Source organism: Poecile atricapillus, chromosome 32, assembly GCF_030490865.1.
Source record: "Poecile atricapillus isolate bPoeAtr1 chromosome 32, bPoeAtr1.hap1, whole genome shotgun sequence".
Taxonomy (NCBI): Eukaryota; Metazoa; Chordata; class Aves; order Passeriformes; family Paridae; genus Poecile; species Poecile atricapillus.
In genome coordinates, this window is record NC_081280.1 from 389,625 (window position 1) to 405,351 (window position 15,727).

General features: G+C 42.9%; 1 protein-coding gene across 1 annotated transcript in view; it reads left to right on the forward strand.

The window, feature by feature from the left end:
* The window catches only part of LIPE (lipase E, hormone sensitive type), a 35,200-nt gene that overhangs the window by 15,235 nt on the left and 4,238 nt on the right, over window positions 1-15,727 (forward strand). Inside the window, exons 5-9 of the mRNA XM_058860032.1 lie at window positions 639-942; window positions 6,503-6,730; window positions 8,378-8,512; window positions 10,378-10,628; window positions 14,321-14,670. Coding sequence (XP_058716015.1) covers window positions 639-942; window positions 6,503-6,730; window positions 8,378-8,512; window positions 10,378-10,628; window positions 14,321-14,670 — 1,268 coding nt within the window. The remainder of the gene's footprint in view (window positions 1-638; window positions 943-6,502; window positions 6,731-8,377; window positions 8,513-10,377; window positions 10,629-14,320; window positions 14,671-15,727) is intronic.

The following is a 15,727-nucleotide window of genomic DNA, read 5'->3' on the forward strand; positions in this document are numbered from 1 at the left end:
ATAAAAATAAAAATAAAAATAAAAACAAAAATAAGAATAAAAATGGAAGTAAAAATAAAAAAAATAAAAATAAGAATAAAAATGAAAGTAAAAACAAAAATAAAAATAAAAATGAAAGCAAAAATAAGAATAAAAATGGAAGTAAAAATAAAAAAAGTAAAAATAAAAATAAAAATAAAAATGAAAGTAAAAATAAAAATAAAAATAAAAATAAAAATAAAAATAAAAACAAAAATAAGAATAAAAATGGAAGTAAAAATAAAAAAAATAAAAATAAAAATAAAAATAAAAATAAAAATAAAAATAAAAGTAAAAATGAAAATAAAAATGAAAGTAAAAATAAAAATAAAAATGGAAGTAAAAATAAAAATAAAAATAAAAACAAAAATACAAATAAAAATAAAAATGAAAGTAAAAATAAAAATAAAAACAAAAATACAAATAAAAATAAAAATGAAAGTAAAAATAAAAATAAAAACAAAAATAAGAATAAAAATAAAAATAAAAATAAAAACATTTAAAAAATAAAAAAATTAAAGCGTAAAATAATTAAAAATATAATTTAAAATAATAAAAATAAATGATAACCATGACCCCAGTAACGAGAAACATTAACCCTTTCCTCCCCATTCCCCCAGGACTCCGCCGCCCTGAGCGCCCTGAGCCGCCCGGACGCCTCCCCTTGGCCTCCCTCACCTTTCCCCTGGCTCCGTCCTCATCCTCTTCCTCCCTCCCCGGGGCTCCTCCTGCACTTCCACGGCGGCGGCTTCGTGGCTCAGACCTCGCGCTCCCACGAGCCGTACCTGCGGCGCTGGGCCCGCGAGCTGGGCGCGCCCGTGCTCTCCGTGGACTACGCGCTGGCGCCCGAGGCGCCGTTCCCCCGCGCGCTCGAGGAGTGCTTCTACGCCTACTGCTGGGCACTGACAAACCACAAAATGTTAGGTAAGGATCCATAAAAAATTGGGAATTTTTGGGATTTTTTTTGGATTTTTTTGGGATTTTTTTTGGATTTTTTTGGGATTTTTTTGGGATTTTTTTCAGATTTTTTTGGGATTTTTTGAGGATTTTTTGAAATTTTTTGGAGGTTTTTTTGAGATTTTTTTGGGATTTTTTGGGATTTTTTTTGTATTTTTTTGTTAATTTTTTCCTAATTTTTTGAGATTTTTTGAGATTTTTTCGTGTTTTTTTCAGGTTTTTTTGAGATTTTTTTGAGATTTTTTTCAGGTTTTTTTGAGATTTTTTTGTAATTTTTGGAGATTTTTTGGAGATTTTTTTGGATTTTTTTTCAGGTTTTTTGGAGATTTTTTAGGATTTTTTTAGGAATTTTTTGGTATTTTTTTAGGATTTTTTTCAGATTTTTTTGAGATTTTTTTGAGATTTTTTGAGATTTTTTTCAGATTTTTTTGGGATTTTTTTCGAATTTTTTTAGGATTTTTTAGGATTTTTTTCAGTAATTTTTGACATTTTTTGGGCATTTTTTTCAGATTTTTTTTCAGATTTTTTCCATTTTTTTTAGGATTTTTTTGGCATTTTTTTGAGATTTTTTGGGAATTTTTGGGGGATTTTTTAGGCTATTTTTTGGGGATTTTTTAGTGTCTTTTGGGTATTTTTTGGGATGTTTTTGGGGGATCCCCAAACCCCCCGCGCTCCCACGAGCCGTACCTGCGGCGCTGGGCCCGCGAGCTGGGCGCGCCCGTGCTCTCCGTGGACTACGCGCTGGCGCCCGAGGCGCCGTTCCCCCGCGCGCTCGAGGAGTGCTTCTACGCCTACTGCTGGGCTCTCACCAACCACAAAATGTTAGGTAAGGATCCATAAAAATTTGGGAATTTTTGGGGAATTTTTGGGATTTTTTGGGGATTTTTTTGGGGATTTTTTGGGATTTTTTTGGGATTTTTTTGGGATTTTTTTGGGATTTTTTTGAGATTTTTTGGGGTTTTTTTGGGATTTTTTTGGGAATTTTTTGAGATTTTTTTTGGATTTTTTCAGATTTTTTTGTATTTTTTTGTTAATTTTTTGCTAGTTTTTTGAGATTTTTTGAGATTTTTTTCAGATTTTTTAAGGTTTTTTTTGAGATTTTTTTGAGATTTTTTTGAGATTTTTTTGTAATTTTTGGAGATTTTTTGGAGATTTTTTTAGGGATTTTTTTCAGGTTTTTTGGAGATTTTTTAGGATTTTTTTAGGAATTTTTTGAGATTTTCTGGTATTTTTTTGAGATTTTTTTAGCATTTTTTTGAGATTATTTTGAGATTTTTTTGGGATTTTTTGGAATTTTTTTGAGATTTTTTTGGTATTTTTTTAGGATTTTTTAGGATTTTTTTCAGTAATTTTTGACATTTTTTGGCATTTTTTTCAGATTTTTTTTCAGATTTTTTTCAGATTTTTTTTGGATTTTTTTAGGATTTTTTTCAGATTTTTTGGAGATTTTTGGGAATTTTTGGGGGATATTTTTAGGCTATTTTTGGGGATTTTTTAGTGTATTTTGGGTATTTTTTGGGATGTTTTTGGGGGATCCCCAAACCCCCCGCGCTCCCACGAGCCGTACCTGCGGCGCTGGGCCCGCGAGCTGGGCGCGCCCGTGCTCTCCGTGGACTACGCGCTGGCGCCCGAGGCGCCGTTCCCCCGCGCGCTCGAGGAGTGCTTCTACGCCTACTGCTGGGCACTGACAAACCACAAAATGTTAGGTAAGGATCCATAAAAAATTGGGAATTTTTGGGGAATTTTTGGGATTTTTTTGGGGTTTTTTTGGGATTTTTTGGGGATTTTTTTGGGAATTTTTTGGGATTTTTTGGGGTTTTTTTGGGATTTTTTGAGGTTTTTTTGAGATTTTTTGGGGATTTTTTCAGATTTTTTTTTGCATTTTTTTTGTTAATTTTTTGCTAATTTTTTGAGATTTTTTGAGATTTTTTCGTGTTTTTTTCAGGTCTTTTTGAGATTTTTTTGAGATTTTTCTCAGATTTTCTGGGGATTTTTTTGGGTTTTTTTGAGATTTTTTTCGGAGTTTTTGGGGATTTTTTTGAGATTTTTTTCGCATTTTTTGAGATTTATTCTGGTTTTTTTCTGGGTTTTTTTTGGATTTTTTTGAGATTTTTTTGAGATTTTTTCGGGATTTTTTCAGGATTTTTTTGGGATTTTTTGAGATTTTTTTGGGGATTTTTGCTCTCCGTGGACTACGCGCTGGCGCCCGAGGCGCCGTTCCCCCGCGCGCTCGAGGAGTGCTTCTACGCCTACTGCTGGGCCCTCACCAACCACAAAATGTTAGGTAAGGATCCCTAAAAATTTGGGAATTTTTTTGGATTTTTGGGAATTTTTTGGGATTTTTTTTGGGATTTTTTTGGGAATTTTTTTGGATTTTTTTCGGGGTTTTTTGGGATTTTTTTGGGAATTTTTGGGGATTTTTTTGGGAATTTTTCGTGATTTTTTGGGGATTTTTTTGAGATTTTTTTTTATTTTTTGGGGATTTTTTTGAGATTTTTTTGTGATTTTTTTGGGATTTTTTTGAGATTCTTTGGGATTTTTTTTGGAATTTTTTGTGATTATTTTGAGATTTTTTTTTTATTTTTTGAGGGATTTTTTGGGATTTTTTTGGTAATTTTTTAGGATTTTTTTTTTATTTTTTCAGGTTTTTTTGAGATTTTTTTGAGATTTTTTCTGGTTTATTTCAGGTTTTTTTGGGGATTTTTTTGAGATTTTTTGGAATTTTTTTCAGATTTTTTCGGGATTTTTTCAGGATTTTTTTCGGATTTTTTGGGATTTTTTTGGGGATTTTTTTGAGATTTTTTTGGGGATTTTTGCTCTCCGTGGACTACGCGCTGGCGCCCGAGGCGCCGTTCCCCCGCGCGCTCGAGGAGTGCTTCTACGCCTACTGCTGGGCTCTCACCAACCATAAAATGTTAGGTAAGGATCCATAAAAAATTGGGAATTTGTGGGGAATTTTTGGGATTTTTTTCGGATTTTTTTGGGATTTTTTTGGGATTTTTTGGGGATTTTTTGGGGATTTTTTTGGGATTTTTTGGGGATTTTTTTGGGGATTTTTTTGGGATTTTTTGGGGATTTTTTTGGATTTTTTTGAGATTTTTTTGGGATTTTTTGAGGATTTTTTTGAGATTTTTTTGGGATTTTTTTGGGATTTTTTCGGGAATTTTTTGAGATTTTTTTGGGATTTTTTCAGATTTTTTTGTATTTTTTTGTTAATTTTTTGCTAATTTTTTGAGATTTTTTGAGATTTTTTCGTGTTTTTTTCGTGTTTTTTTGAGATTTTTTTGAGATTTTTTTGGGATTTTTTGGGGGATTTTTTTGAGATTTTTTTGGGATTTTTTGAGATTTTTTCTGGGTTTTTTCTGGTTTTTTGGGGGATTTTTTTGAGATTTTTTTAGGATTTTTTGAGATTTTTTTGAGGTTTTTTTAGAATTTTTGGGGGATTTTTCTGAGTCTTTTTTTCGGATTTTTTTGAGATTTTTTCATGTTTTTTTCAGGTTTTTTTGAGATTATTTTGAAATTTTTTTAGGATTTTTTTTCAGATTTTTCAGATTTTTTCTATTTTCTTTGGGTTTTTTTAAGGATTTTTTTGTATTTTTTTAAGATTTTTTGGAGATTTTTTGGGGAATTTTGGGGGGATTTTTGGGATTTTTTTGGGATTTTTTTGGGAATTTTTTTGGATATTTTTCGGGCTTTTTTGGGATTTTTTGGGGATTTTTTGGGGGATTTTTTCAGATTTTTTGGAGAATGTTTTTGGGATTTTTTGAGATTTTTTTGAGATTTTTTTGGGGGTTTTTATTGAAATTTTTTTGTGTTTTTTTCAGGTTTTTTTGAGATTTTTTTGAGTTTTTTTGAGGTTTTTTTGGTATTTTTTTGAGATTTTTGGGGGGTTTTTTGGTATTTTTGGGTGTTTTTTTGAGATTTTTTTGCGATTTTTTGAGATTTTTTTTTAGATTTTTTGGTATTTTTTGAGGGATTTTTTTTTGTATTTTTTAGGATTTTTGGAGGGGTTTTTTCAGGTTTTTTTCAGTTTTTTTCAGATTTTTTTGAGATTTTTTTGGATTTTTGGGGGATTTTTTGGGGATTTTTTGAGATTTTTTGGAGATTTTTTGGGGATTTTTTGAGATTTTTTTGAGGTTTTTTTCCCCCAATTTTCCCCCATTTTTCCCTAATTTTTCCTCAATTTTTCCACATTTTTTCCCAATTTTTCCCCCAATTTTTTCACGATTTTTTGTCCATTTTTTGCCAATTTTTCTTCCATTTTTCTCACAATTTTTTGCCCATTTTTCCCCAATTTTGTGCCCATTTTTTATCATTTTTTCCTCTATTTTTCTCCCATTTTTCTCCCATTTTGTCCCCATTTTTTCCCCATTTTTTCCCCATTTTTTCTCCATTTTTTCCCCATTTTTTCCCCATTTTTTTTCCCATTTTCCCCAATTTTTCCCCCAATTTTCCCCCATTTTTTCCCCATTTTCCCCCATTTTTCCCCATTTTTAACCCTTTCTTCCCCGGTTTTTCCCCCAATTTTCCCCCAATTTTTTCCCCATTTTTTTCCCATTTTCCCCCCATTTTTAACCCTTTCTTCCCCATTTCTCCCCCAATTTTCCCCCAATTTTCCCTCAATTTTCCCCCAATTTTCCCCCAATTTTAACCCTTTCTTCTCCGTTTTTTTCCCATATTTTGCCCAATTTCCCCCCAATTTTTCCCCCATTTTTAACCCTTTCCTCCCTGTTTTTTGTGTCCCCCCAGGCTGGACGGGCGAGCGCGTGTGCCTGGCGGGTGACAGCGCCGGGGGGAACCTTTGTCTGGGGGTGTCGTTGCTGCCCCAGAGACCCCCAAGCTCCCCCCAGGGACCCCCAATTCTCACCATTTCACACCCAATTTTTCCCCATTTTTCCCCCAAATTTTCCCCATTTTTTGCTCATTTTTTCTCTGTTTTTTCCCTATTTTTGTCCCAATTTTTTGCCAATTGTTTGCCAATTTTTTCCCCATTTTACCCCAATTTTTACCCATTTTTTACCCATTTTCCCCCACTTTTTCCTCCAATTTCCCCCAATTTTTCCCCAATTTTTCCCCCAATTTTTCCCCATTTTTTCCCCATTTTTTCCCCATTTTTCCCCCAATTTTTCCCAATTTTTCCCCATTTTTCCCCAATTTTTCCCCATTTTTTCCCCATTTTTTCCCAATTTTTCCCCCAATTTTTCCCCATTTTTCCCCATTTTCTCCCCATTTTTAACCCTTTCTCCTGCATTTTTTCCCCATTTTTAACCCTTTCTTCCCCATTTTTCCCCCATTTTTTCCCCAATTTTTAACCCTTTCTTCCCCATTTCTCCACCATTTTTCCTACAATTTTTCCCCAATTTTTCCCCAATTTTTTCCCAATTTTTCCCCAATTTTTAACCCTTTCTTCCCCATTTCTCCAACATTTTTCCTCCAATTTTTCCCCAATTTTTTCCCAATTTTCCCCCAATTTTTCCCCCATTTTTAACCCTTTCTTCCCCAATTTTTTTCCTGTTTTTCCCCCCAGGTTGGACAGGCGAGCGCGTGTGCCTGGCGGGTGACAGCGCCGGGGGGAACCTTTGTCTGGGGGTGTCGTTGCGGGCGGTGGCGCTGGGCGTGCGCCTGCCCCAGGCGGTGCTGGCGGCGTATCCGGTCACTCTGGTCCGAGCGGCCGCGTCCCCGTCCCGGCTCCTCACCCTCCTCGACCCCCTGCTGCCCCTGGGGGTGCTCTGCCAGTGCCTGGGGGCTTATGCAGGTACAGGGGACGTTTGGGGACATTTGGGGACATTGGGGACATTGGGGACGTTGGAGACATTGGGGGGATTGAAGACATTGGGGACATTGGGGACATTGGGGACATTGGGGACATTGGGCTCATTGGGGACATTGGGGACATTGGGCTCATTGGGGACATTGGGGGACATTGGGGACATTGGGGGGTTTGGGGACATTGAAGGGATTGGGGACATTGAGGGATTATTGGGGACATTGGGGACATTGAGGACATTGGGGACATTGGGGACATTGGGGACATTGGGGACATCGGGGACATTGGGCTCATTGGGGACATTGGGGACATTGGGATCATTTGGATCATTGGGGACATGGGGGACATCGGGGACATTGGGCTCATTGGGGACATTGGGGACATTGGGATCATTTGGATCATTGGGGACATGGGGGACATTTGGGGACATTGGGGACATTGGGCTCATTGGGGACATTGGGGACATTGGGGACATTGGGTCCCTCGGTCACTCTGGTCCGAGCGGCCGCGTCCCCGTCCCGGCTCCTCACCCTCCTCGACCCCCTGCTGCCCCTGGGGGTGCTCTGCCAGTGCCTGGGGGCTTACGCAGGTATTTGGGGACGTTTGGGGACATTGGGGACATTGGGGACATTTGGGATTATTGGGGGCTTTGGGGACACTGAAGACATTGGGGACATTGGGGACATTGGGGACATTGGGGACACTCAGAGGGTTTGGGGGCTTTGGGGACATTGGGGACATTGGGGACATTGGGATCATTGGGGACATTGGGGACATTGGGGGGTTTGGGGACATTGAAGGGATTGGGGACATTGAGGGATTATTGGGGACATTGGGGACATTGGGGACACTCAGAGGGTTTGGGGACATTGAGGACATTGGGAACATTGGGGACATTGGGAACATTTGGGGACATTGAGGGATTTGGGGACATTGGGGACATTTGGAGGTTTGGGGACATTGGGGACATTGAGGACATTTGGGATCATTGGGGACATTGGGGACAATGGGGGGTTTGGGGGGTTTGGGGACATTGGGGACACTGGGGACATTTGGGGACATTTCAGGGACATTTGGGGACATTTGGGGACATTTCAGGGACATTTGGGGACATTTGGGGACATTTCAGGGACATTTGGGGACATTTGGGGTCATTTGGGGCCATTTTGGGGCCATTTTGGGCCATTTTGGGCCCATTTGGGGCCATTTTGGGGCCATTTTGGGGCCATTTTGTGACATTTTGGGGACATTTTGGGACATTTGGGGCCATTTTGGGCCATTTTGGGGACATTTGGGGCCATTTGGGGCCATTTGGGGACATTTGGGGCCATTTTGGGGACATTTGGGGACATTTGGGGACATTTTGGGGCCATTTTGGGCCATTTTGGGGACATTTTGGGGCATTTTGGGGCCATTTTGGGACATTTTGGGGACATTTTGGGACATTTTGGGGTTCTCAGAGCTGATTTTGGGTCTATTTCGGGAGATTTTGGGGCCATTTGGGGCCATTTTGGGGACATTTGGGGACATTTTGGGCCATTTCGGGGTTCTCACAGCTGATTTTGGGTCGATTTTGGGTCAATTTTGGTCAATTTTGGGTCAATTTTTAAATTTTTTTTTAAATTTTTTTTCCAGGCACGTTGGGGGAGGGGTCTCCCGCCCCTCCCCCCTCGGACCCCCCGGTGGGGGAGGGGCTGATCCTGAGGGGGCTGCGGGGGGGGGCGGCCTGGCTTGGGGGGCTCCTGAGGGGGAGACCCCCCCAAAAAACAGGTGAGGGGGGGGAGGGGACCCCAAAATTTGGGGGAGGGGTCCCCAAATTAGGGGGGAGGGGTCCCAAATTAGGGGGGTCCCAAATTAGGGGAGGGGTCCCAAAATTAGGGGGGTCCCAAATTAGGGGAGGGGTCCCAAATTAGGGGGGTCCCAATTAGGGGGGTCCCAAATTAGGGGAGGGGTCCCCAAAATTAAGGGGGGGTCCCAAATTAGGGGGGTCCCAAATTAGGGGGTGGGGACCCCAAATTAGGGGAGGGGTCCCAAAATTTGGGTTCTGGGTTTTGGGGGGGGGGAGGGGATTTTGGGGAGGAATTTTGGGGAGAATTTGGGGGGATTTGGGGTCAATTTTGGGGTTTTTTTGGGGTTTTTTGGGGTCAATTTTTGGGGTTTTTTGGGGTTTTTTTTGAGGTCAATTTTTGGGTTTTTTGGAGTTTTTTGGGGTCAATTTTTGGGTTTTTTTTGGGTTTTTTTTGAGGTCAATTTTTGGTTTTTTTGGAGTTTTTTGGGGTCAATTTTTGGGGTTTTTTGGGGGTTTTTTAGGGTCAATTTTTGGGGTTTTTTGGGGTCAATTTTTTTTTTTTATTTTGATTTTTTGTGGGTTTTTTGGGGTCTTTTGGGGGGAATTTTTGGGTATTTTTGGGGTTTTTTTGGGTTTTTTGGGGTCTTTTTGGGGTTATTTGGGGGTCAATTTTTGGGAGGTTTTTGGGGGATTTTTTTAGGTGAATTTTTGGGGATTTTTTTTGGATTTTTGGGGGGATTTTTGGGGATTTTTGGGGGGATTTTTGGGGATTTTTTTGGAGAATTTTTGGGGTTTTTTTGGGTTTTTTTGGTGTCAATTTTTGGGATTTTTTGGGGTTTTTGGGGGGGGTTTGAGGTCAAGTTTTGGGTTTTTTTAGGGGATTTTTGGGGTTTTTTGGGGGGTTTTATTTGGGTTTTTCTGGGTTTTTTTGCGTTTTTTGGGTGGTTTCTTGGAGTCAATTTTAAGGTTTTTGGGGGGGAATTTTTTGGGTTTATTTTAGGGTTTTTTTGGTGTCAATTTTTGGGTTTTTTGGTGGTTTTTTAGGTTTTTTTTGGTGTTTTTTTGGTGTCAATTTTTGGGGTTTTTTGGTGATTTTTTGGGCTTATTTTGGGGTTTTTTTGGTGTCAATTTTTGGGGTTTTTTTGGGGGTTTTTTTGGGTTTATTTTGGGTTTTTTTTCGGGATCAATTTTTGGGTTTTTTCCGTCTTTTTTTTTTTGGTGGTTTTTTGGTTTTTTGGGGATTTTTTGGTGGTTTTTTGAGTGTAAATTTTTGGGGTTTTTTGGTTTTTTGGGATTTTTTTGGGGGTCCATCTTTGGCTTTTTTTGGTGTTCTTTTTGCGGTTTTTTGGGGGGTTTTTTTTGTGTTTTTTGGTGATTTTTTTTGGTTTTTTGGGGGGGTTTGGGGTTTTTTGGGGGCAATTTTTGGGATTTTTTGAGTTTTTTTCAGGTTAATTTTTGGGGTCAATTTTTTGGGATTTTTGGGTGTTTTTTGGGTTTTTTTTGTGTTTTATTTGGGGTTTTTTTTGGGGTTTTTTGGGGTTTTTTGGTGGGGTTTTTTTGGTGTTTTTTTGGTGTTTTTTTTGGGGTTTTTTGAGGTAAATGTTTTTGGGTTTTTTGGTGTTTTTTTGGTGTTTTTTGGGTTTTTTTGGTGGGATTTTTTGGGATTGTTTTGGGATTTTTTTGGGATTTTTTGGGGATTTTTTTGGCTTTTTTGGTGTCAATTTTTGTTGGTTTTTTTTGTATTTTTTAATTTGTTTTTTTCCATTTTTTTGCTTTTTTCTGACTTTTTTTTCCCCTTTTTTTCCCTTTTTTTCCCCTCCCCCCTCCCTCCCCTCCCCCTTTCCAGAATCCCCTCCCCCCTCCCATGGGGGAGGGGCCCAAAACCCCCCCGAGGACCCCCTTGAGGACCCCCTGGACGATTCCCTCGAGGATCCCCCCAAATTTTTGGGGTACCCCGAAGGATTCCGACCCCTCCGCACCGAGGGACCCCCCGCGATTTTTGGGGAGATCCCCCCAAAACCCCCCCGGGACCCCTTCATGTCCCCCCTGCTGGCCCCGGATTCGATGCTGGAGGGGCTCCCCCCCATCCACCTGGTGGTGAGTGACCCCAAAATTCCCAAAATTCCCAAAATTCCCAAATTTCCCAAAAATTCCCAGAATTTCCCACCCCAAAAATCCCGAAAATTTGAAAAAAAAGTCACAAATGGCCCCAAATCCCCACTAAAATCGCCCAAAATCACCCCAAAATCGCCCCAAAATCACTCAAAATCACTCCAAATCAGCCCAAAATCACCCCAAAATGACCCAAAATCACCCCAAAATCACCCCAAAATCACCCAAAATCACCCAAAATCACCCAAATCACCCCAAAATCACCCCAAAATGACCCAAAATCACCCCAAAATCACCCCAAAATCACCCAAAATCACCCAAATCACCCTGAAATCACCCCAAAATGACCCAAAATCACCCAAAATCACCCCAAAATTACCCCAAAATGACCCAAAATGACCCAAAATCACCCAAATCACCCCAAAATGACCCAAAATCACCCCAAAATCACCCCAAAATCACCCAAAATCACCCAAAATCACCCCAAAATCACCCCAAAATCACCCAAAATCACCCCAAAATCACCCAAAATCACCCAAATCACCCCAAAATCACCCAAAATCACCCAAAAATCACCCAAAAATCACCCAAAATTCCGGGAATTTTCCCAAAATCCCGGGATTTCACCCCAAAATCCCCTTTCTCCCCCCCAGGCCTGCGCCCTGGACCCGATGCTGGACGATTCAGTGGCCCCAAATCCCCCCAAAATCCCCCCTAAAATCCCTCTAAAATCAACCAAAATCGCCCAAAAATCACCCAAAATCGCAGGATTTTACCCCAAAATTCTGGGAATTTTCCCAAAATCCTGGGATTTCACCCCAAAATCCCCCCAAATCCCCCGAAAAAATCACTTAAAATCCCCCTAAAATCACCCAAATTCCCCCCAAATCCCACCCAAAATCGCCTGAAAATGGCCCAAAATCACCCAAAAATCACCCAAAAATCACCCAAAATCCTGGGAATTTTCCCAAAATCCCAGGATTTCACCCCAAAATCCCAGGAATTTTCCCCAAATCCCCCCCAGGCCAGGCCTGAAATCCCCCCCAAATCCCCCCCAAATCCCCCCTAAAATGGCCCAAAATGACCCAAAATCCTGGGAATTTTTCCCAAAATTCCAGAATTTTCCCAAAATCCCAGGATTTCACCCCAAAATCCCCTTTTTCCCCCCCCAGGCCTGCGCCCTGGACCCGATGCTGGATGATTCGGTGGCCCCAAAATCCCCCCTAAAATCCCCCCTAAAATCCCCCCTAAAATCCCCCTAAAATCACCCCAAAATCACCCCAAAATCACCCAAAAATCACCAAAAATCACCCAAAATTCCAGGAATTTTCCCAAAATTTCAGGAATTTTCCAAAAATACCTGGAATTTTCCCAAAATCCTAGGATTTCACCCCAAATCCCCCCCAAAATCACCTAAAATCCCCTAAATCCCCCCAAAATCCTCCCCATAACAACCCCAAAACCACCTGAAAATGGCCCAAAATCACCCAAAATCCCAGGAATTTTCCCCACATTCGGGGAATTTTCCCAAAATCGCAGGACTTTACCCCAAAATCCTGGGAATTTTCCCAAAATCCTGGGATTTCACCCCAAAATCCCCCCAAATGCCCCCAAATCCCACCCAAAATCGCCTGAAAATGGCCCAAAATCACCCAAAAATCACCCAAAAATCACCCAAAAATCACTCAAAAATCACCCCAAAATCACCCAAAATTCTGGGAATTTTCCCAAAATCCCGGGATTTCACCCCAAAATCTCCCCAAATCCCCCCAAACCCCCCCAAATCTCACCCAAAATCGCCTGAAAATGGCCCAAAATCACCCAAAAATCACCCAAAAATCACCCAAAAATCACCCAAAAATCACCCAAAAATCACCCAAAATTCCAGAATTTTCCCAAAATCCCAGGATTTCACCCCAAATCCCCCCAAATTCCCCCCAATCCTCCCCAAATCCCCCCTAAAATCACCCAAAATCACCCCAAATCCCCCCCAAATCCCTCCTAAAATCACCTGAAAATGGCCCAAAATCACCCAAAAATCACTCAAAAATCACCCAAAATTCTGGGAATTTTCCCAAAATCCCAGGATTTCACCCCAAAATCCCCTTTTTCCCCCCCCAGGCCTGCGCCCTGGACCCGATGCTGGACGATTCGGTGGCCCCAAATCCCCCCTAAAATCCCCCTTAAAATCCCCCTAAAATCACCCAAAAATCACCCGAAAATCACCAAAAATCCCAGGAATTTTCCCAAAATCTTGGGATTTCACCCCAAATCCCTCCAAGTCCCCCTCAAATTCCCCCCAAATTCCTCCCAAATCCCCCCAAAATCCCCCCTAAATCCCCCCTAAAATCACTCAAAAATCACCCAAAAATCACCCAAAATTCTGGGAATTTTCCCCAAATCTTGGGAATTTTCCCAAAATCCCGGGATTTCACCCCAAAATCCCCCCAATCCCCCCAAAAATCACCTAAAATCCCCCCTAAAATCACTCAAAATCCCCCCAAATCCCCCCCAAAATGCCCCCAAAATCACCCAAAAATCACCCAAAAATCACCCAAAAATCACCCAAAATCCTGGGAATTTTCCCAAAATCCCAGGATTTCACCCCAAATCCCCCCAAATGCCCCCAAATCCCACCCAAAATCGCCTGAAAATGGCCCAAAATCACCCAAAAATCACCCAAAAATCACTCAAAAATCACTCAAAAATCACCCAAAAATCACCCAAAAATCACCCAAAATTCCGGGAATTTTCCCAAAATCCCGGGATTTCACCCCAAATCCCCCCAAATCCCCCCCAAATCCCACCCAAATCCCCCCTAAAATCACCCAAAATCACCCCAAATCCCCCCCAAATCCCTCCTAAAATCACCTGAAAATGGCCCAAAATCACCCAAAAATCACCCAAAATTTCGGGAATTTTCCCAAAATCCCGGGATTTCACCCCAAAATCCCCTTTTTCCCCCCCCAGGCCTGCGCCCTGGACCCGATGCTGGACGATTCGGTGGCCCCAAATCCCCCCCAAAATCCCCCCTAAAATCCCCCCTAAAATCCCTCTAAAATCACCCCAAAATCACCCAAAAATCACCCAAAAATCCCAGGAATTTTCCCAAATCCTGGGAATTTTCCCAAAATCCTGGGATTTCACCCCAAAATCACCCCAAATGCCCCCAAATCCCACCCAAAATCGCCTGAAAATCACCCAATAATCACCCAAAAATCACCCAAAAATCACCCAAAATTCCGGGAATTTTCCCCAAATCTTGGGGATTTTCCCAAAATCCTGGGATTTCACCCCAAATCCCCCCAAGTGCCCCCAAATCCCACCCAAAATCGCCTGAAAATGGCCCAAAATCACCCAAAAATCACCCAAAATCCCCCTAAAATCACCCAAAATCAATGCAAAATGACCCAAAATCGCAGGATTTTACCCCAAAATTCCGGGAATTTTCCCAAAATCCCGGGATTTCACCCCAAAATCCCCCCAAATCCCCCCAAATCCTGCTGTAACCACCCCAAATCCCCCCTAAAATCACCCAAAATCCCCCCCAAATTCCCCCTAAAATCACCCAAAATCAATGCAAAATCACCCAAAATCACAGGATTTTACCCCAAAATTCCGGGAATTTTCCCAAAATCCCAGGATTTCACCCCAAAATCCCCTTTTTCCCCCCCCAGGCCTGCGCCCTGGACCCGATGCTGGACGATTCGGTGGCCCTGGCGCGGCGCCTGCGGCGTTTGGGGGTCCCGGTGACGCTTCGGGTGCTGCCGGGGGTCCCGCACGGCTTCCTCAGCCTCGCCCCCCTGAGCCCCGAGTGCCGCCGGGCCGGGGGGCTCTGCTCCCAAATCCTGCGCCAGGAACTCGAGACCCCTCCCCAAATTCCCCCCAGGATCAGCTTCAGCCTGGGGGGGTCCCAATTTGGGGCTGGGGGCTTCAGGAGGGAGAGTTTGGGGGTTGGGGGATCCAATTTGGGGGTCCCGGGGGGCTCCAGGAGGGAAAGTTTGGCCCTGGGGGCTTCAAATTTTGGGTCTGGGGTCTCCAATTTGGGGTCTGGGGGCTTCAGGAGGGAAAGTTTGGGGTCTGGGGTCTCCAGTTTTGGGGTCCCGGGGGGGTCCAGGAGGGAAAGTTTGAGGGTTGGGGGATCTGATTTTGGGGCTGGGGGCTTCAGGAGGGAGAGTTTGGGGGTCCCGGGGGGGTCCAGGAGGGAGAGTTTGGGGTCTGGGGTCTCCAATTTTGGGTCTGGGGTCTCCAATTTTGGGTCTGGGGTCTCCAATTTGGGGTCTGGGGTCTCCAGGAGGGAGAGTTTGGCCCTGGGGGGTTCAAATTTTGGGTCTGGGGGCTTCACGAGGGAAAGTTTGGGGGTCCCGGGGGGCTCCAGGAGGGAAAGTTTGAGGGTTGGGGGATCAGATTTTGGGTCTGGGGTCTCCAATTTGGGGTCTGGGGGCTTCAGGAGGGAAAGTTTGGGGGTCCCGGGGGGGTCCAGGAGGGAGAGTTTGGTCCTTGGAGGCTCCAATTTTGGGTCTGGGGGCTTCAGGAGGGAAAGTTTGGGGTTCAGGGGCTCCGATTTTGGGTCTGGGGGCTTCAGGAGGGAGAGTTTGGGGTCTGGGGTCTCCGGTTTTGGGGCTGGGGGCTTCAGGAGGGAGAGTTTGGGGGTCCCGGGGGGGTCCAGGAGGGAAAGTTTGAGGGTTGGGGGATCTGATTTTGGGGCTGGGGTCTCCAGTTTTGGGTCTGGGGTCTCCAGGAGGGAAAGTTTGGGGTCTGGGGTCTCCAGTTTTGGGGCTGGGGTCTCCAGGAGGGAAAGTTTGAGGGTTGGGGGATCAGATTTTGGGTCTGGGGTCTCCAATTTTGGGTCTGGGGTCTCCAGGAGGGAGAGTTTGGCCCTGGGGGGTTCAAATTTTGGGTCTGGGGGCTTCAGGAGGGAAAGTTTGGGGTCTGGGGTCTCCGATTTTGGGGCTGGGGGCTTCAGGAGGGAAAGTTTGGGGGTCCCGGGGGGGTCCAGGAGGGAGAGTTTGGTTTTAGGGGGATCTGATTTTGGGTCTGGGGGCTTCAGGAGGGAGAGTTTGGCCCTGGGGGGTTCAAATTTT